This window comes from Calypte anna, chromosome Z (assembly GCF_003957555.1).
Source record: "Calypte anna isolate BGI_N300 chromosome Z, bCalAnn1_v1.p, whole genome shotgun sequence".
Taxonomy (NCBI): Eukaryota; Metazoa; Chordata; class Aves; order Apodiformes; family Trochilidae; genus Calypte; species Calypte anna.
This window is the reverse complement of record NC_044274.1, coordinates 52,763,463-52,786,269: the sequence shown is the minus strand read 5'-3', so window position 1 is coordinate 52,786,269 and position 22,807 is coordinate 52,763,463. Positions and strand designations below refer to the sequence as shown.

General features: G+C 40.7%; 1 protein-coding gene across 2 annotated transcripts in view; it reads left to right on the top strand.

The window, feature by feature from the left end:
• Positions 1–14,160: 14,160 nt before the first annotated feature.
• The window catches only part of SREK1 (splicing regulatory glutamic acid and lysine rich protein 1), a 32,045-nt gene continuing 23,398 nt past the window's right edge, over positions 14,161–22,807 (top strand). For both annotated transcript variants that reach the window (XM_030467082.1, XM_030467081.1), the window contains exons 1-2: positions 14,161–14,655; positions 17,319–17,452. In XM_030467082.1, coding sequence (XP_030322942.1) covers positions 14,495–14,655; positions 17,319–17,452 — 295 coding nt within the window. In that variant the 5' untranslated portion in view covers positions 14,161–14,494. The remainder of the gene's footprint in view (positions 14,656–17,318; positions 17,453–22,807) is intronic.

Sequence of the window (22,807 nt, the reverse complement as noted above, 5' to 3'; positions counted from 1 at the left end):
GTCTGCTTTAAGTAATTTCACTGCAAGGCTGGGTTATTCACAATAAAAATACTTTTGTGAATAACCCTATCCTGCAAGGAAGTCAGCTGTGGAAGCTGATTTCACACATCTCTTTTGGAGATGAGTTGTCTTTATCTGATGCAAACTAAGTAGTTTTGATAACAGAGAGGGGTAACTAAGTCAAAGAGCAGGGTTAAAATTAAGTGTCTTGACAGTGTTCTGAGGAGACATACTAGGGTTATGTGGTAAAGTAAAGAGCTAAGTACAGGATTTCACAGAAGAGGTGAGTGGGGTCATTTGTGTTGGGGACTTCACAACTGGACACAGTATTCCAGGTGAGGACTCACAACAGTGTAGTAGAAGGAGAGAATCACCTACTTTGACCTGACTTCCTGCTTCCTCTACCCAGGAAAGATATTCTATTACACATTACAGCCCTGATGACCCTGGCGAACTGGGTCTCTTCTTATTTAAGACTTTCTGTATCTGCTCTCTACTTGGACTTTGAAATTTTTCCCTCTTAATTTTTTCCTTGCCAGCTCTCTTTTTAAGACATTTTGTTGTCTTTTATTGCAGCTGAACCTTTCGTTTCCTACTTTATTTTGTAACTCAGCAGTTCACTTTTTCATCAAGCACCTGAGAATGCTGGGTCCAGCTTCTGCTTTTCGGAACGGAGACACTTTTTCATAGAGGATGTAGATTTTTGATGTGTTGCCATGGATTACGTTTAGTGTTGGAATGTGTCTAGAGCATTCTCTTGCAGCATCTATGAGACTATCTTGAAACTGGGGTTCTACAAGACTAAATGTTACAATTGCACTGTAAGGTTGTCCCTTAAGAGAGCTGTATGAAATTCTAAATAAGCCAAAGTAAGTGAATTCAGAATTTCTATTTTAAGATCATACACCGATCAACTGAAGTTAGCAAAAAAAAAACAAACCACAAAAAAACAAAAACCAAAAAACGCAATCATGAGACCTAATGATTATCAGTTCAATGCTTTCCTTGACCCATATGTCAAGGGTCTTGCAGCATTGATGAATGCTTGGCGGAAGTGTATAAAATTTGGCTGGAAATTGATTATTTGCTATAGTGTTTGAGTCTCTTGGTCTGTTTGACGTGATACTATGATTTCTCACAGTCTGTGTATTTGGAAGCCTATTTTGTTATGAACAAGAACACTATTTAGTAAGTTTTCCCTGTAGCATGTATTAGAAAACAAAAAGATCAAACAACAGAAGGAACATCTTTCTCAAAATCTTCCACTGTTTACTTTTTGATACTCAGTAGGGTATAGCTGATTTAGGAATTTTTTTTCAAGTTACAGTATCAAACAATTTCTGCTCTTCTGCTGTTAGGAATTATCTTCCCCAGAGACTCATCTGAATAGGTCAGTTCAAGAAGTTTTTGAGTGCCTTGGAGTAGATAATTTTTTCTGGATTTTACACAGAAAATTCAAGAACTACCAGAGTATTCTGTATAGTTTTCACTTAAAAAGAAGCTGCATCAACCCTCCGAAAACAAATGCTGGAACATTTGTTCCAACGAGAACAAGTACTTTCTGAAATAAAACTTTCTTCTTACTAAGGAAACTCGAAATATTTTAGAATACTGCTCTGGCTCAGAGGCTTTCTTATGAACAGCTTATATGGCATCTAAAAAAGTCTATCATTAATTACAATTTTTGGTTCTTTCCCTGGAAAACTGTGAATCTATGACTGTGCTGTGAGATTAAAAATTAAGACAAATCATGATGGCAATAATTTATCTAATTCAGATAGCTCAATGTAAGTAACTTATATCTTTATTCATTTGTTGTTCTCTAAGCTTGGATCCAGAGTTCTTGTTTCTGGAATACTATTTCTGTAAGAATTGCTCTATGTGTGACAGGACTGTATCAAATAAAGTCAGTCCAAAGTCCCTCTGCACCACGGGAAAATCTCAGATCATGCAGGTGCTCTGATTTCTGTATCTTTCTAAACTGCCTTCAACACAAGATAAAAACCAACTCTAACTTGAAATGATTGGTTAATGCCAAATGAAAGTCAAGTTCTCTCTTACAATGTGGATTTGAAAGTAAACGTGCAAAAAGAACACCTTACTTCATGCCATGGCAGGTGATTTTGGAATAAATGGGTTTGTCTTTACTCAGTCCACTGATTGTACCTTAAGTGTCAGCTTGTGTATTCTCTATTTGAGAAATTTAAAAAGTATTTTCACATTTGTCAGGAAGGAACAAACCTAATGTGCTGCATTACTTAAGTACAGCAGAGAGTCTTGCTTAGCCTGCATGACAGCAAGAATTCTTGAGGAATTTGGACAGTTGCTAAATAGTACTGTTTCACTAAGGAGAATGATCCCCAATATACAGAAGTATGTTGCTTCTATCAGCAATGATAAAATAGCTCCTAGGCTTGGGAACCCACTGTTTTAAATTTATGCTCTTATTCATCCTCAACAAGTAGGCAATAAAATGTGATTTAATTGTCTTTGACATGACTCCCATCTGATTCTTCTTAAAATCATGAAGATTCCAGAAGCCACTGGAGACTTATAAAAGTCATTTTCACATCACATTTTGCATCATGTTGCATCATGTTCTGTTTATTTTTGTTTAAGAAAATGAGCTTTCTACAGCTATCTATAGTATTTCATTCAGTAGCCAGGGCTTTCAGGTAACCCAGGGGATGTGCACACAACAGTTTCTGTACAGATGTATGTTCCAATAGTGAAAATATTTTTAACTTCTACACTTGACTCATTCTTGAAAGTGATGTCTAGAGAAGATAGGGTTTCTTAATTATGTGTATCTTTAAGTGTTACTACATCCCCACTACCACTTTGTGAGCTGGATCCCAGCTCTTCAAGCACACTTTCATCCTCCTTAAATCTTGACAGAAACCAAAACTGTGCCTGATCCCAGCTCTGCGTGCCATTGTTGGTGCTCACTACCAGTCCTATCCTCCTCATGCCCTTCCATCATGTGCAGGACTGAGGAGAAGAACACCTGGTACCCCTACACCCCTGCCTATCCCCCATTGACAGAGGGTGGTAAATGCTTTCCTGGTGGGCCCGGGAGGTGTTACTGGTGCCCAGAGGGGAGAATGGCAGAGAGTCAGAGTCAGACAGTCTTTGGCAGGCTCTCCACAACATCCTGGATCTGGGGCCCAGGCACGGTGAAAATTTCTGTAACCAGTGGGTCAGGGCAGCAGATGGGTTCCTCTGTGCCCCACAGCAGGGAGTAGCCCACATCACTCACTGCTTCCTCCAGGTGGTTTGGCATGGCTCAGGGACAGTCTGTCCTGATGCTTTGCACCCTCAGCTCTTCCTCATCTTTGTGGATGGTGAACCACAGGAGTAGAAGAAGCCTTACAAGACAGAAAACATCAGATGCAGCCACTGCTTTACACTGCAGTCCTGACAGTAGTGACAGGCTCTGCCCAGGCCTGCACTCTGGTGGTGGTTGAGTGCTCTTGAAGCTGTAGGGTCTCTGAGGAGATCCTGCCTCCCTGTAATGCTGCACAGCCTTCACCTCCTGCAGGAAAGTCCAGGAGAAGCCCCAGGCACTCCATCTGATCCACCAAGCTTTGACAATCATCTCCCTAGCCCCTGCCAAAAGTGTGGGAGTGTCACCCTCCTGAAGCCAGGGCATCTGCAACAGCAGCTCCAGGCACCCTGCATCAGGGCCTGCTGACCACATACACCATGTGTTTTGTAAGTTAAAGGGAACCACATACAACAATCTTAACTTTTTTGTGTCTTTGTCATAAAACAGATAAAGTAGAAGATGCAGAAATCTCACAGCTGGTTCAGTTTACCAATGCCTGTTTGTATAGTTGACTGCCAACCACAGAGGCAGAAAGTTTGAAAAGGTTTCAGCTGCCAGCATTGTCTGTGTTTATTATGTAGAGTTCATCTGTTAATCTCAATATAGGCAGAATTGTAAGATTTCTAGATCCAGTTTGTTCTGGATAAAACAACTACTACTAGAAAATTTTATGCTAGAAAAGTATTTGTATAATTTTTCTCTGTAGGGATATAAAAATTGGCCTCGTAGTTTGTAAAAAAAAAAAAATCTTATTAAATGCATTCTGTATTGAGATTACAGATGTGGTGAATTACTTCACAGAATCAACTGTTTCCTGTAAAATGTTTTTCTGTACTACACAACAGTGTAGGAGGACACACTGCCTCAGTGGGTTTACCTCAGTTTCCCTTTGTGATTCAATTGGTCTTTGTGTCTCAGATTCACATTCTTTGTCTGTTTCACTGGAGAGTTTCCACAGAAAGCAAAGGGCGGGGCAGACTCTGAACTGGTAACAGCAAGCAGGGTGGTAATTGCCTGGCACAGTAAGCAGGGTGATACAGGATCCTGTCAGGATCATGATGGCAGACAGTGTTGAAACACAGCTAACAGGTTTAATAGAAATTTAAAGAGGCACAACATGAATCTTGAACCTGGTGATCATTGGTCAGGAGCCAGTTGTAATTGGGAGAATATTCAAGCTAAACTATGCAGAAACCAAGGATCATTAAAAGACAAGAAAGGAAGAGGTATTATTTGTAACATCTTAGAACTGTGCTTGAAAGTTGAATGGCAATGGAAGGAGCAAACACTAAACAAAATTATTGATTTGAACAGTGAAATCAAACCATATAAAGAACAAGCTCAGAAAACAGTAAATGAATCAAAGAAAAGAGAAATTATGTTTGCAAAATGAGCATTTAAAAGAAGAGTCGAAAGAATGCAGAGCAAAAAAGAAATCATTAGAGGAGAATATGAAATTGATGCTGAAAACCATTAACCCTGAAAACATTAAGAAAGTCTGAAAATTAGTATCAGCAGAGGATGGGGATGATGATGATATTTATCATAGAATAGAATCATAGAATCGGCTGGGTTGGAAGGGACCTCTGAGATCATCATGTCCAACCCTTGATCCACTACCGCTGCTGTTACCAGACCATGGCACTGAGTAACTTTTTAAAGTCTCTTTTTAAGAGACTCTTAAGTCTCTTTTTAAATATCTCCAGGGACGGAGAATCCACTGCTTCCCTGGGCAGCCCATTCCAATGTCTGATCTCCCTCTCCATGAAGAAATTCTTTCTAATGTCCAACCTAAACCTCCCCTGGCACAAGAGACTGTGCCCTCTTGTCTTGCTGAGAGTTGCCTGGGAAAAGAGACCAACCCCCACCTGCTACACCCTCCTTTCAGGTAGTTGTAGAGAATTATGAGGTCTCTCCTGACCCTCCTCTTCTCCAGACTGAACAGCCCCAGCTCCCTCAGCTTTACCTCATAGGACTTGTGCTGGAGTCCCTTCACCAGCCTAGTTGCCCTCCTTTGGACCCGCTTCAGGACCTCAGTCTCCTTCCTGAACTGAGGGGCCCAGAACTGGACACAGTACTCGAGGTGTGGCGTCACCAGCTCTGAGTACAGGGGCAGAATCACTTCCTTGGACCTGCTGGCGACGCTGTTCCTGATACAGGCCAGGATGCCATTGGCCTTCTTGGCTACCTGGGCACACTGCTGGCTCATGTTCAGCTTCCTGTCAATCCAGACTCCCAGGTCCCTTTCTGCCTGGCTGCTCTTAGCCACTCTGTGCCCAGCCTGTAGCGCTGCATGGGGTTGTTGTGGCCAAAGTGCAGGACCCGGCACTTGGCCGTATTAAACCTCATCCCATTGGAATCAGCCCAACTCTCCAGTCTGTCCAGGTCCCTCTGCAGAGCCCTCCTGCCTTCCAGCTGATCCACACTGCCCCCCAACTTGGTGTCATCTGCAAATCTGCTGCTGATGGACTCAATCCCCTCATCTAAATAATCAATAAAAATATTAAACAGAACTGGGCCCAAGACTGATCCCTGGGGGACACCACTGGTGAGTGGCCACCAACTGGATGCAGCCCCATTCAGCACCACCCTCTGGGCCTGGCCCTCCAGCTAGTTCCTAACCCAGCTCAGAGAGACCCTGTCCAAGCTGTGGGCTGACAACTTTTTCAGGAGGATGCTGTGGGAGACGGTGTCAAAGGCCTTGCTGGAGTCCAGGTAGACCACATCCACAGCCCTCCCCTCATCCACCAGGCGGGTCCCCTGATCTTAAAAGGAGATCAGGTTGGTCAGACAGGACCTGCCCTTCCTAAACCCATGCTGGCTGGGTCTAATCCCTTGCCCATCCTGCAGGTGCTGTGTGATTGCCCCCAGTATGATCTGTTCCATAACCCTGCCAGGCACTGAGGTCAGGCTGACGGGCCTGGAGTTTTCCAGGTTCTCCTTCGGCCCTTTTTGTGGATTGGCGTGACATTCAAAGGGAAACACAAAGGGAAACACTTCCAATCATCTGGGATGTCCCCAGTGAGCCAGGACTGTTGGTAGATGGTAGAGAGAGGCTTGGCGAGCTCTTCTGCCAGCTCTCTCATCACCCTTGGGTGGATCCCATCTGGTCCCATAGACTTGTGGGGATCCAAGCAGTTCAATAGATCGCTGACTGTTTCCTTCTGGATTACAGGGGTCTGTTTAGATTCTTGTTTCTTTCTACAAGCTCCACAAGCCAGCTGTCCTCAGGACAACATGTTTTACTGTTGAAAACAGGCAAAGAAGGTGTTAAATACCTCAGCCTTTTCTTCATCTTTGATAACTATATTCCCGCCCATGTCCGGTAGAGAATGGATGTTTTCCTTGCCCCTCCTTTTGCTGTTGATGTATCTATAGAAGGACTTTTTGTTATCCTTCACAGAGGTGGCTAGATTCAGTTCAAGTTGTGCCTTTGTCTAATTTTCTTTCTACACAACCTAACTATATTCCTAAATTCCTCCTGAGTAGTTAGCCCTTTTTTCCATAATTGGTAGGCTCTCTTCTTTACCCTAACTTCTTTCAAAATCTCCCTGTTCAGCCAGACCAGTCGTCTTCCCCACCAGCTCGGCTTTCAGCACACCGGGACAGCCTGCTTTAGGAGAGTTCTAGTTCTGAAGAAGAGGATGCCTATGAGAAGGATGAATGGCATCTTCTTCCAATGCTTGCTTCTCCCTGAACGGCAAGTATTTGTACCGCCCATCCCACTGCAAATGCTGTTAGAAATCGCAAGATTGTATTGAGATTACAAATTCTGTTGTGTTCCCCTCAAATGCTGTTGTGGCTGCAGTTCCTTTTATAATAAACAAAATGCCTGCTGCATTACTGCTACTTACACTACAGGCATTGCCCTTACTGCTTCTCTGATGCCAGTTGCAGTTGCTACTGCTTCTCCCTCTCTAATAACTGGACCTTTAGTTCCTGAAGAGGGGGAGCATTTAGTGTTAAAAATGAGGCCCATAATTAAAGCTGAATTATCAGAAGGGTCACAAGTAGGTAAAAGGAGAACTGAAAGGTGCTCCTTGAGACCCTCAAAGTCACAGGGTAAGTATGGATGACAGCCAGGAGAACCAGTGACTCACTATTTATGGAGTCAGAGGAGACACAGAAATGCTAGATGGTAATGAAGCCAAAGGATTTTGGGGTTCACCAATATTACTAATTCTTGGTCCTGCTCCAAGTGGCCATCCTATCACCAGTCAGGTTGCCCACTAGACTGAGGGAATAGATATGAAGGAAAGAGGAAAGCCATCTGTTACACCTGTCCAGTCAGTTGATGAATTATCTACTGCTATTACAAAGGCAGCTTGCTTGCAGGCAATGTATGGTTGTGTAGAGACATCACAGGTACTGCTGAGATAAACCCTGATATGATAAAAACTCTCTTAGAGAGTGCCCCGGCAGACTTAAAAACCTATTTGACAGAATGCCAAGAAAAAATAAGTAGAGATGGGTTTCAAAATCCAGGGTTACGGGATGGTCAGCCGAGATGACCAATCCCCACATGGGCAGAAATTTTAGATGATAGAGTGAGTCACGCCAGAGATACAGGCTGGTCAGAACTAACTCAATCACCTAACAAAGTTTTTAAATGTGAAGGGCAGAAGTTCTTCAAAAGCTGGGCGAGAACTTTCAAATCTACTGTTCCTGTGATACAAGACAGAACAGAAATACAAGCCTCTCTATACATGAGAGTAAAGGAATGAGCCTTGGAAAAAGCACTATCTTTGGGAATCCCCTGCATAGCATTAAAGGGTTAAAGCACATGCCAATTATATAAGTACATATTGAGGGAAGTACATATTGGCAGTGGTGTCTGGGTTACTAGTAGGCTTTGAAAGCAGGCATACTGATGCTAACACTGATTGCAGGACTTTGCCTTTGGGTTTCTCCCATATGGATAGCCCTTCCCTTCCCTGTCTTTCCTTTCTTCTCGTTTTTTTTCCTTTCCTTTCTTTTCTTTCTTTTCAATGGAGTAACATGTTCAGATATTCCCTGCCAAGATTATTTTTTTTTATAGCACCTTGCCAGATGGTGGAAGCTACTAGAACCCAGCGAGAAAGCCTACTGCTGATACCAATGGCAAACAGTGATGCAGTATTCCAATTACTATTCCAGACCCTGACAATGTTATTTCTCCTAATTCCTGGTCAAGGTAACCCCTAATGGCTGTGGTTTCAGGCTTACATGAAGTATATAGGAAACATGGAAATACACTGTAGTTAGAAACCCAGATGTTTGATTATCTGCATATTTTATTAAGATACTTCTTTGTTTGCTACCCTGAGATCTTTTTTGTGCTAATCTAATACGGTATCACTCATATAATCTGATTTATGCCTTTTTACTCTAGCTTTTAAGATGCTTTGCTGTTTACAATAGATTTTGTTTTACACATATTCCTCTGCTCTGCTGTCCTGTCTTGTTCAGTCTCAATAGGGAAAAAAACCCACAAAAACAACCAACATAAAACCTAACAAAATACAAAGGTATATACTATAAAGAGAGCACCTGATAAGCCTGAGTGGTATAACAATGGAAAGGGAGTGAAAGCAATTGAGAATAACTGGATTGTGAAACACTACAAAGTTAACATTTGATTTGTCTGTATTTGAAAGTTGTTTCAAGTTAAACCAAGGTGTGAAACTGAATTGCATATTTCAAAAATCCTAATTCTACACGCAGTTTTATTCCAAAATGAAGTGTGCTGGAACAACTGTATGTCTAGGCAAAACATCCACCCTTGTTTTCAGATTTCACGTTAACCACCTACTCTGACAAGGAACTTCTCATACTATCAGAACTGAGCTTTTGGCCACGTGCAAAACTTGGAAAGCAGCTCTTTGTGAATTTATACATTGAGAAGAATTATGAATTACTATGAGAGGCAGAAAAATATTCCCACCTGGACCATGCATCTGGGCCCAAACTGGGAAAACAGTCAGAAGTCACTTTGAACAGGCAACCTACTCTGAACAGTAGGAGGAGACTGGCATTTGAAGATTATGCCTCAATTAATTCACAAGAGGAGGAATATTTGTGTTGGAAAAGACATATTTATTTTCTGTGCTCTACATCCACATCTATGCAAAACATTAGAATTTTGGTTGTATGGTAAGACACAGGGTCTAAAGCTATTGTCTATGGAAACAAACATAGCAAAAGCTATACAAAAATACTGGCTTTTAGTGGCATCCTGGTATTGCTTGTGAAAGAACATTCAGAAGAAAAGTACTTTATTTTCATTTGTATCTCTTCACTGGATTGATACATGTCTATTTAATCACTCTTAAATACAGAAATACAAGCTTAAACATAAATTCACCATCTTAAATGAAGAAATAGTGGTATACTGAACACAACTTGAATGTTTTAACAAAAACTAACATTACCAATTGTAGTTAAATGATGGCAGTAATTTAAATGTTTGTATCACCCACTCAAAATTTTCTTGAAGCTTCAATAATGTGTCAAAAGTTCCCTAAATTCAAACTGCATTATGCTATGATTACTTTAATGTTTGGAAATATTTTTTTTCCTAAAGAGTGCTAGGGTTTTTATTTTGAATTCAGAGCATAATTGCAGAAATATGATAGTTTGACTTAAAAAACCAAACCAAACCACCACAGAAAAAAGAGTGTATTGTTTAGCATCCTGCAAATGCATTAATGTGAACTGATATGTAAGCAGCCTACACAGAAACATCCAGTAATTTTACAATTTTACAGCCAAGCAGAGCTGATAAATTTGCACTAAAAGGAATATCGGTCATACAGCCATCTTTCCACCACATGGGCCATTCTTCCCTGAATATACCTATTGGTCATTCTTTTTTGTTTAATAGTGGTGAGTAAGTCAGGTGAATGAAAGGTGCTACATCACCATATAAAAAATAATGGGTGATTAGCAGGTACAAACCTCTGTGATTAGCTGGTCTTACTGTGAGTGATGAAAATTAATCATTGAGATGTTTGTATATACACAAAAGTTTTTAGATAAAGCTTTTTATAGTCTTATAGTCAAACTTAAATTGGCAATAATATGCTTAATGTTCTATATGCTGCAGGACCAATACAAAATACTACTTTATACACTCTACTAAGCAATTCCAAACATTAACTGGGAAACTGACAGCTAGATTTTTCTTGCAGAAATGCCTCTTGTTCTTAATTGCATCTTGGTGGAAGTTAAGCACTGTTCTGTTCTACTATAGAAGAACAGAAAATCACAGAAATTGTTCATGCTTTCTCTCCTATTTGGATTAGTAAAACTAGTCTCAATTGTTGATAACTTTTCTTCAAATCCTGTTCAATGTAGTTGTAGCTGAGTAAAGCATTGCTGGATCTCTCTAATCAATGCTCTTGGCAATGACAGTAAGAATTGAAGTCTGTTAGATTCTCTCTCCTTTAAGAAGATATATGATCACAGAAAACATCAGTGAAGCAGTTAAAAGACCTTGTAACATATGTAAAAATTATCCAAAGAATTCCACCAACTGTTAATTTGCAGACCTGCATTGACTACAGTCATTCTGAGGAAGGCAGCAGTAATAGCACATTTTCAAAACTTCCTGAAATTTCTAAGAATATCTCCATTATTATAGAAAGTTTATTTTTAAAAAAGTATTCTTTAAAGTTTCTAATCAATTAAAAATGACTGAATGTCCTGGTTTGGGCCAGGATAAAGGTGGTTTTCTGTTTCTGTACTTTTGCTTTTAGCTAAGTCCCTTGTAAGTAGTTGCATTTGCTGAAATTAACAGCAAGTTTCTCATGCAGTGTATGTGCTTCTAGGACTGATAACACTTGATGTTTATAGTTACTGCTAGAGACTGGTATGCAGAGCCAAGGACACTGCTCAGCTCTGAGGAAAACATTTTACCGTCCAGGAGGACACAGAGGCCCCACCTGAACCCTCCTTTGGGGAGGAACAGACAAGATAGATGCCAGAATTGACCAAACAGAGTATTCCATCCCATATACGTCACACTCAGTATAAATTTGAGGCATCACGAGGGCCGAGCCAGATCTTTTCCTGATTTCCCTTCTTCCCTTCCTTCACCCGGCATCCTGGAAGGATCCCGTCCGTTCATCTGCCTGTGGTCCTGATCCGTGCCAGCCCATATCTTTGTGTTCCTGCCTCCAGTTCCCGACTACTGCCGACTCCAGGAGTCCAGCCTGGACTTTCCCAGGGCTGCCCTACAGCCTCGGTGGTGACGTGAGAGTTATTGGGGGAGAGGGGGGAGGAATGTGGTTTCCATTTTCCTGTATATTTGTATATATTTAGTAATTTTACCTATTTATCATTACTGTTTCATTAAAGTTGTGTAGTTTAGTTTCCAACCCATAAGTCTCTCTCCCTTATTCTCTCTCCTTTCTCTATCAAGGAGAGAGAGATTAATAGAGAGCATCTGTTATTCGGTTTAATCGCCGGGCCAGTGTTAAACCGTGACACTGAATAAGTGCATCCAGTTCAGGAAATTACCTTTAAATCTCACAGAATCGTAAGAGTTCCCAAGACTAGGGGGCCCTGTTGAGATCACACAGTCGTACCTCACCTAGAGAGGTTACTGAGGTCAGCTTTTTAGTATCTCCAAGAATAGAAACTGCACAACTTCTCTGCCAAACCAGTTCCAGCAGTCAACCACTTTCACTGTAAAACAAAGATTTTTTTCTTACGATTAAATTAAATTTCCTGTATTTCAATTTGTGCCCATTAACTCTTGTCCTGTCACTGGACACCAGTGAGAAGAGCACCTGGCAAGAAGCCTCCCAAACTGGGGAGCCTAGCACTAGACACATCAGTCCAGATGCAGCCTTTACCAGAGCCGAGTAGAAGGCAAGGATCATCTTCCCCAGCACGCTGGCAATGTGCTTGCTAATGTGGCCCTGGATGCTGTGGGCCTTCTTTGGAATAAGAGCATATTGCTTGCTCATGTTCAGCTTGTTAAACAGGATTCCCAGGTCCTTTTCTAACAGCCAGTTTTCCAGACAGTTGGCCTCCAGCATAAACTGCTGCACGGGGTTATTCCTGCATAGGTGCAGGACTTTGCATTTCCTGACTGTCTGCCCCCTCCTCCAGTCTTCTAAGATACCTCTGAATGGAAGCACATATACTTCACAGTATCAGCCCCTCCTCTGAAATCTGCCTGCTAAGGTCACACTATGTCCCACTGGCCAGGTTATCAGTGAAGAAATAATGATAATGTAACAGTGTTGGACCCAATACTGGTCCTGGGGTACATGACAATTGACTCGTTGGCAGTGGGAATTTGTGCCACTGAAGCCAACCCTGTAAGCAAGGCAGTTTTCATAAATACATGCTCAAAACTATCAATTACCTTCTTGTCCTTAACGTGTTTGAAAATGGCTTCCAGGAGGTTTTGCTCTTTCACTTCCCCAAGGATCAAGGTGAGGCTGACCAGCCTGTAGTTTTACAGATGCTCCCTCTTGCCTATCTAGAATCTATGGGTGACATTCACCGCCAAACACTAAAACCATTCAGAGATAATTAATGGTGGTCTCACAGTGACATTGATTAGCTTCCTCAACACTGACAGGTACACCTCATAAGGTCCCATAGACTTATTGTGTGTACAATTAACTTAGCCTGACTCCAAAGGGCATGTCTTCCTTGCTCCAGACTTCCTCACTGCTCTCAAGCCTTTGGGATTTCCAGAGGCAAATTTTACCCATGCCCCAGAAGTAGCTGAATCTCTAGTCCGACTTTATTTTCTGTAAACTGCTTAAAACTTAGAAAAGCATTTGATTTTATATCAAACAGATGAGCTCTATGAATACTATTCTTTGGAAGCCTTTAAGACTCCATTTAAAGAAGGCTAGTGAATGCTTTTTAGCAGTTCTGTCTCAATCTTACTTCACTTCCATTCCCTGCCCTGGGAAATACAACAGGTACCACACACTGATGGCCACCTCTAACAGGCCACCCACTGCCTACTATAAAGACAACTTCTTATAAGGAAAAAGATTTCTCTCCTGATCATCTAGAGTAGGTTTCACTGTAACTTCTTTCTGAATTGCCAACGTTTTGCTAATGGCACTTGGAAATTAACATTTCCCAGTCGATACTTCTTAAGCCTTGTGGAAAGAGGAGGAAATACAATCTTAGACAAAAATTCTAAAACATAAAATACTCACATCCGAAAACTTCAATCTTTCAGTGCCAAAACGCACAGTTCTTTACCAAAGAAAGTCTGCAGTTAGACCCTTGTGATTGCCCACACGCATAGCATTCAGTCTGATTTTCTTCAGCCGATTTAATTTTTAAGCAGAACTTGAAGTGTAACTTCTGATAATATCAATTTAATTGGGGTAGCTTCCCAGTCAAGTTATAACAGATCTTTAACAACTTATTCCAGTACAAAACCCTTTCTGTTTAAATACAGGCTGTTTTCAAGGGTTTAATACATCAAGTAACTGAGCTGCCTCTTCCTGGTCTTGGCTACCAAAAGACCATTTAAACGGGAAATTTATTTTTATTTCCATTTCCTGTGGGCCTATTTTAATTTGCTGGCAGATCGTTCAGTGTCTTTCACGCCAAACCTGCCTCTTACAGGTGGAGTTTTGTACCGAAACTCTTCGGTACTCGGGGTCTGAGCATCCCCTCACTTCTCTGCATGACACCGAGGCGCTGGGGCTTCCCGTTCGCGCTCGGATCAACCCGGGGCCTAAGGGACCGACCTTGCGGCCCCTCCGACCTGCCCCGCTCCGCCTCCCGCGGCGCCCCTGCGGTGAGGCTGAGGGCGGGGCGCGGCCGTTTACCGCCAGCCCGCACGCGCCGCCGCGCGATCCGATTCTGAGGCGTGGCCGAGGCCTGACAGCGGTAGCGGCCTGGCAACAGGGGGTCTGCGGTCGGCACGGACGGCACGGCACGGCACGGCCTGCGGGCACCGCGTCCGCCTGAGACCGAGCTTCGCGGGGTGAGGGCGCTCTCGCCCCCGGCAGCGCCAGGCGGGAGGGGACGAGCGGCTGCCCGCTCAGAAAGTCCTCCAAGGAGCAGTCGAGTTCGCCGCTAGAGCGCCCGCGCGCCGCGACGCTCTGGCAGGCGCCGCGCGCTCCCGTCTGTGGTCAGGCCCGCCTCTCCCGTCGTGTGTGGCACCGCCGCGAGCGGAGCGGTCGTGAAGGCGTCGCCATGATGAACAGCGGAGGGATAGGGGTGCCGCTGGGCTTCCCCTTGGGCCCCACGTCTGTCATCCAGGTCACGAACCTCTCCTCGGCAGTGACCAGTGAGCAGATGCGGACTCTCTTCGGCTTCCTGGGAGATATCGAGGAGCTGCGGCTCTATCCCCCGGAGTAAGTGGGGCCTGCGCCGGCCTCCGGAGCGATAGAGACTTGGGAGGAGGAAGGGGTCTAGAGGGCCCGGGAGGGCTGAGGGGAGTGAAGGGGCAGAAGGCCCTCTGTGCCATCTTAAGTGTGGGCAGCAGGGCTTCCCGCACGGGAAGGGGGTCACGTGGCCCCACCCCTTTGTGTGTCAGGAGCGGCGGGGGCCCGGAGCCTCTCCCGCACTTAAGATGGCGGCCCGGGCTGGAAGGAGGGGAGGCTCTGCGGCGTCTCTGGAGCAGCGGGTTTTGTGTTCTCATGGCGGCAGGCGCGGCCGCTGGGGTCTACCCGCACAGGGGCTGCCCTAGATCGCTCTCCGAGTGCTTCCACGGTGCCCCAGGTCGCTCTCCGGGTGCCAGCTCTCTTTTCCCCGTTTTCCTCAAAACCCCTTTCTGGGGACCACTTTTCTCTTCACTGTGACCGAGTGGAGGGGATCGGGGCGAGAGAGCTCCAGGCCTGGAGCTTTTTTCCTGCCTGCCTTTTTTTCCTGCCTTTTTTTTTTTTTTTTTTTTTTTTGTCCAGAAAACAACCACTCAAACATGAGCCCAAATAGCCAAGTAGATGTTCACAGCGGGATTGAAATTGCCAAATTGCCGTGCCTTGTGTTCAGAAACGCTACTATTAAGGTGTATGTGGAGTAAATGAAAGTTAGTAAAAATGATACGTTTCTTTCATTGTAGCTGTTATTATGTCAGCCGCATGCTAGGGTGGCTAAGAAAAGTAACAATATTGTTTCTCCCATGTCGATGGTGATTAACGGAGCAGGGGAGGATTAGAAGTAATTTTTTTTGAACACACCTCTTGTACTAGAAGTGGACGGAAGTGTCCTTTCAAACCTGTTATCTTTAATGCAATTAAATAACAATAGCAGAAACTGGACTTAATGGAACAGCAAAAACTCACTCTTCAGTCTAGTTTCTGAGTGAAAAACATAAAAATTCATTCAGTTAAATTAGTGAACTAGGGGTCGCATGGTTACTGACTACTTAACAACAAATGCTAATATGCTCTTTTTACTTTTCCATGCTGAGGAATAAGAGGAAGAAAATCATAGTAGCTTTCAGTCATCTGAGAGTATTTATGTCACCTGAGTTAGTGGAAAACTTTCACTGAGACTGGGCCCCCATTTGCTAGCTGTTGTACAGAAATATAGTTAAAAAATAAAGAATTCTTGTTTGAAGAATAATATACAGTGTAACATTAAAAGACTATTATCCAAACTTCTGTAATAGATAAAGCAACGAGGTCAAATGGAGTTATATATTCCATTGTATAGAATTCCAGTCTGTTTTCTATTTCTCTACAGCAAATATTCAGCTTACACACAATATGTGAGTTTGTAGAGCAGAGAGAAGTTGTCTGTCTTCATTATTTCATGCATGTAAAAAGGGCATGCATGCTAAGGAAATTACTGCAATTTTTGTAATAATTTTGCCTTTGCTGAACATATTTTTTTCAAATGGATGTGAACCTCTGGTTTGGTTGATAATGCTCAACAGTAGACAGTATATCTACAGATTAGTAATTAGTGTGTCTAAAGCTTCTCAGCTTGTATTTAAATACTGAAGTCTAAATTAATTCTATAAAACTATGGGGAAACCTTCTTGGAATTTGAGGGCCTACCAGGTGGACTGGGTTAAACTTGAACTGCTTCTGGTGGTTCCAGAAAGTTGATAAGTGTTGTGTTTCTTTTTCAGTTGAGGTAGAGTCAAGAGTGAACAGTTTTATTTGGCCTGTATTTCATGAGTTACTGCTTTGCTAGGAGATAGCAAATATCTCATTTTTTTCAAATGGAAATTGCTGACGTTCCAGCAATATCCCACTTCTCCCTTAGCAGATTTTGCCCGTACTTCCTTAATACAAGGAAAAAACCTGGTCCTACAAAGGTTAAAATCGTTGAGTAGGGAATACATTTTTTTAAGCAAACTTCTTTGGTCCTAGTCAAGATTACAATGTTTGTGTTGCTTTCTCACATTTGTGTTGGTATACTTTCTAATAGAAAACCAAATTACAAGTTTTCTTCCTTCTAGCTTAATAGTAAGTTCCTCCTACCTCTTCCAGTATTATCCTGTACATTAGTGAAACAAGACTAACATTTGAAAGAACTTTGAATTACAGCTTTTGTCTTCATGAAAGCAGTTTTGTTAATTCCAAGAGACAGTGTCAATTACTACATGCTAATACCTGCGGAACCCACTGAAATGATTTGGCTTGCAGTCTGACTTTCCTAAACAAGGATTATTTGAAGAGAGAGAGAAAAAAAAAAAAAAGAGTGAGAGATAAATGTAAATAATTTACCTGACAAATATGTTGAGTAAAAATGCACGAGTAATTAAAAATGTATTGGTCAGTCCTGTTTGGCAAAATTGTAAAAGAAAATTAGCCTTGGTAATTTGCAGATTTTTTTGTTTCCATAATATTCCATTGGAAAGGAGACACTGTGCTGTGCTTTACAGTGACACAGTCAGTAGACAACATAGTATACATTTCTGTACCCGTGAATTTCTGTTAGTTTGGCTAACATTTTCAGGAAGTATAAAACCTATTTTTTATTAAGGAGTAGTAGTTAAATTACATGCGTAGAATTCCATGTGACTAATTCTTGTGATTTTTTTTTTTTTCCTTTTATCTTGCAGCAACGCACCTCTTGCTTTTTCCTCCAAAGTATGTTATATTAAGTTTCGTGAAGCATCAAGTGTTGGTGTGGCCCAGCATCTAACTAACACGGTTTTTATTGACAGAGCTTTGATAGTTGTGCCCTGTGCAGAAGGTTAGTATTTTAGACATTCTTCTGTAATGTTGATGTTTGTCATGTCTGCTAATTGTTTTAAGCTTTCTGTGTAAGGAGGTAGTGCTCTGTTGTTATTCCTTTTTGAGAAAAATAATCTTGAAACGTAATTGAAAATTGAATGAAGAAACCCAGTTATATATAGATATAGTTGAAATTCATCATTAAAAAAAAGCAGTTGATTTAAACTAGCATAACGCAGTTTGCCATAGTTACTACATTCTGAGGGGAGAGAAGGTAAAATAGTTTGCTTCAATATGGTTTGTTTGGCAAGCTTATACAAACACAAAGTTCTCACTGAAGTCAATAGAGCACTGAAACGATTATGCAATTACCTTGCACCAATAGTGTTGATTGCAGTGTGGTTCTTAATGTATCACCTTTGGTGTGGTGGGCTTTTTGTTGTTTTGTGTTTGCTTTTGGGTTTTTTTAAGGTACTGAATTTTTTCCTTTTTTAAACTGAATCCCAGGTTTGTCTTGTAGACATGGGATATATGCATTTGGCTCTTCTGGATTCATCTAATCTAAAATATTTAGCATTCATGGTGATAATTGCTTTTTCAATATAAATGTTCATCTGCTAGTTTAGTTTAAAAAAAAAATTAGTTTTCCTTTCTTGTTACTGTGGAAAATCTTACTTTGTGTGCCATAAAAAGGCTTTCCTGTGTATACTAGCAATCTTTTTTTGTTTTAGATTTCTCTTTTAAAATGCAGTGATCTGTACAGAATGCTTACAGCTTAAAATATTTTCAAAACTTACTGAAGTGCTTGGCGAATATGAAATTTATAAGTGTTCCTTTAGCTAGTTTTGAGGCCACACCTTTGCAGGCATTTTGAATGTGATGTAATTAGTATTTGTAGTACAGTATCCCATATCTGAATACAGTTATATGAACTATGGCCCTATAGTGAACCTATCACCACAGTTAGAGCCTCATTGACTTCATTGGGATCGTTGTGGAAATGCACATCTGCCCCTTTGATTCCAGAGGTTTTTTTGCCACTTTGTGGAAGCATTCCACCTGGCAGAGAGCACCTAACTGCACTGTTCTGCCACGAACAACAGTTGGAATGAGTGAAAGATAAACTGCAGCACATCCAGAAGTCTCCTATTAACTTAACTTCTCTAACTGCAAGAGTTGGGATTTTTTTTGTTTAAAAAACTTTTTGTTGACGTATTGGGAGTTTAACAGTAGTCCTACAGTACCATTTTTTGGCATGTTAGCCACATCATGATCTGGATAGCATGGGATTAGTGCTGCTGCAGTGGTGGTCTGAGTTGTTCCTAGCAAACTGACAAGTCTCCAAAATGGCATTGACTATAAGTAGTTTCAGGAAAGGCTATGTAGGCCTACAGTATATTGCCTGTTCTTGTAGCCTTCTTAACAGGGGAAATGGCACATGTATTTATCTTTGGAAAGCCTGGATTTTTAGTTGCTTATGTGCCTTGTTTTGAGGGCTTTTTGGTTTTATTTATTGAACTAGTTCTCAAACCACAAAGAGGATAGTGCTGCATTCACCTGGAGCTCTGTAGAAAAATTGCTTCTAAATAACTGGCTGCAAACTATTCAGAATCTTAATTTTATGTTTCATCAAAAAGACCTTAACACTGGTTCAGTACTGCCAGAGACAGAAGGTTGCCACTTAATTAACATATTTGGGTGTTTTTCATATTATGAGATCTCTTGCCTGACAGGAAATGGCAGCAGGCAGGTAAAGCTACATTTTCCTGTGTCATTTGATGGTAGACAATGAATGGAAGGACAAATCTTGTTCCAGTCGTATTTGTACCTTAGTTATTGGGCATTTCTGAGAAAACATATTACATACAAACTCTCGCTGTTCAAAATCATTATGGATCTCTCAAAAATTTATGCACAATTAAGTGAACAAGTGATTGGGTTATGGGGTCAATTTATTTTAATGGCAGAATGCTATTCATAAGTTTCAAACAGAATCACTGATTTTCATTTCTAATTATGTAAATTTATTTAAGTTTAACTTTCTAAGGATTTTTATGTGTGAAATAAGTATGGCTTTGGAGATGATAGTGCAAGATTTTTGACTGACTGTGTTTCATGTGGTGCATTGCTAATGGAGTCAGTGGAGAGTATCACTGGCTTTCTAAGTAGTGATGGGTATATTCTACTGGGAGGTGAAATTATATCTTTGGCCAACACTACCAATAATAGAATATTCCATGCGCTGAGTTGAACATAGAGCAGAGGTAAAATGATACTCTGAAACCTTGGTTTTAAAAACCAGAATAAAATCTGAAATTTGGAGTTTATTTGAACACTGGGAAATGAAGGGAATATGAGGAAGGAACCACTACGCAGTGAAAGCAATGTTAATTTTATGACATTTAATAACCAATTTTACAAAAATTTAACTGTTAATGAAATAACATTACTAAGCTGTCAAAATAGGACTTTTTGTGTGTGAATCATAGGTTTTTCTTTAAAGTTATACTTTAAGAATGCAAAGGTTGAAAGGTAAAGATGCCACCCTAATCATTCTAAATTTTATGTCCACATTATCTGGTAGATGGATTTTGACTATTAATTTGGTTTTGTATGTTTTCTCTGTGTGATATTTGTGCATTATTAGATGACTAGACTGGCCAAGGCAGACCTGTTACACTTGCCTGAGTTAGGCATTGTTTGCCATGCCACTAAACCTGCCGCCAAGTGAAACCTTCATGGGGGAAATGAGATCGAAGTCTGGCCTGCTGAAGATGGACGCCCTGTCTCTGTTTTTATTTTATTTTGCTTTCTTTCCTTTGTTTCTTTTATTTTTATTTTATTTTGTCCCTTTTTTGTTTTGTTCTGTTAAATCTCTTTCCCTTGTACTTGTGAACTGGTACTTCAGTTCTGTAAAACTGGTGTTTTGTAAAGGGTTCACAGTGTTTCATTTTTGAAGTTGACCTGAAGCTGCTTATGAATGGTGGATGGTATATACAGAATTTAGAATATGATCCATTTTTATGCTATGAATTACGGATAAATTTGATCTGGAATATGTTTAAGCATCTAAATTCAAAAGATTAGCAGCACATTGTCATAAGACAGAAGTAGTGAAAAATAAATCAGCTTTAGACACATTCTTTTGTATGTTATGCTTATGAGCTTATCTTGGAAAAGAACAGTTGAAACTCTTCCTTGTGGAGAAATGAACTTTACTTCGTAAAGTCATAATATTTATTTTTCCCCTCTTCTGAGCAGAGTAGTTTTGTTTTAGGTTGCATGGTCTGTTTAAAAGAAGGCTTACGATGTATGTCTGGTATGAAGAGTTTAAAATAATTTTTTAAATTGAACTTCCATGAATATTAAATACCATGAAATACGTGTTTGCTTCTGATGAAATCTTGCTCCCGTGAGGGCAGTGGCAGTAAGATTTCATCCTTTTGTTTTTGTAATTTTCAGAAAAAGCTGTTTACCACTCATAAGTACAACTGCAGCCTGAAGTTTTGGTTGGAATGTGTTCTGTGAGGCACATTGTCTTCTAACACTGTTATCTGTGGGAAAATCAAATCAGTTCTGTGTGTGTATGTATGTGTATATTGCACTTTGACATGCTACAGTGGTGGTTGTTTCAAAAAGAGGGTTTTTTCTTTAAAAAAGTGCCTTATCGATCATCTTGTTTTACAATCTCAGAATTCCTGGCAGTTCATGCTGGAGTGATTGGGAAGGTTCTTATCCCTAAATGATGTTCTTACTTGTGAAAGAGAAGCCCTGAAGCAGAAGTGGTGAGCCAGGTGGTGTGTCTAGTCTTCAGGCATTGTTCTTCCTAGCCAGCTGCACTGGGACCAGTTGGTTCCACTCTGGTAATGCACCAGGCTGTGCACTGCATCTGGGTAAAGCTTTGCTTCGTGACCTCTGTTGGATTTAGCTGTGGCATTTGAGGTAATCACCAGTAGGTATAAACTCTTTAATCACTGCTGCTAAATCCAATAAGAGTCATGAACTGGATCAGACAAAGTATTTTATCTGAAAGTGCATTTTTCATTGATTTAAACTAGCAGGAAAATAATTTTTATTTATGTTTAAAAATACTTACAGCTCACATTTACTTTAAACAAGACAAACTTACTTATTACAGAAGCAGTTTTGGCTGGGAGTTCAGTACAAAGTGCAGTAAATTAATTTCTTTTGAGTAATGGGAGAAGCATAGAAATACTGTGATTAGTACTTGCTTAATGAGATACTTCTGTTCGGCATTTAGCAAGATTGATTCTGGTATGGACTAGTTTCACTAGGACTTTTAACCACTTTGATACAAAAAGGAAAGAATTCTAACTGATATTCAGGACAACTGTAAGTTTCCTAAAAAGCATAAGAGGTCTCTAGACAATGCAGAACTAATCTACATCTGCATTCAGATTCCTTGGCAAAGTGAAGAATCAATAAATGAATGATCATGGAATCTGGAATTTTCTAAACACAAAAGCTTCTAAGAAATCTTTCCAAGGATGTGGTATAGATGTCTATTTGTTTCATTAGTGACCCTCCTTAGAAAATAAATCTATTTACCTTGTTTCTGCTCGGGTTTTAAATACCATAAATTTTAAAAATGAAAGTTACTCTTAGACCAGGGTCATACTTCATTGTATCTTTGTGGGCTTCCAATCCTTTTTAAAATAATGCAGATAAAACTGCAAAACTTAAAGCCTGTAGCTTGTGAGGTTACTGGGCTTCACATATGAATTTGTTTTTTGACCCTGTCTAGAGAACAGAGAAGCAGATTTGCAAGGTATTTTAGGTATTCTTTTTTTCCTCAAAACAGTTTGTTTTCTATAAAGTTATTGAAGGGTTTAACCTGGTCCTAAAAAATGGAGGATTTTGGAAAATATAGTTTCTCTGAATATGCAGGCAAATCTTCAGGGCTCTGTCTGCAGAGATAGACCCTTTCTCATTTTTTAATGAAGTAAATGAATTTTTTGTGGCATGTGTGGCAGAATACCAAATAGATTTGGTATTTAAAACATTGCATTTGGAAGAACCAGAAGTATTCCGGAAATAATGCTGCTAACTTTAGGGTTGAGATGTGCAAATTACTCATTCTTTGAGCTGCTTTGACAGTGCTCTTAATTGAAAGTGTTCTAGGCAGCATTTGAGCAGATGAATAATTACAATTATTTCAGTAAGATGACCCATATACTTACTTAGTCTTGTATTTAGGTACCTTTTTGAACGTGTGTCATCTATTTAGTTATGTGTGTAGCTCAGCTCCTATTTAGATGGGCTAAATGCCTAAGCATCTCATAATATACACTTCACTAGATAAACTTCAACTGGCTGTATGCCAGGGCATATATAAATTAGGCATATACTTATG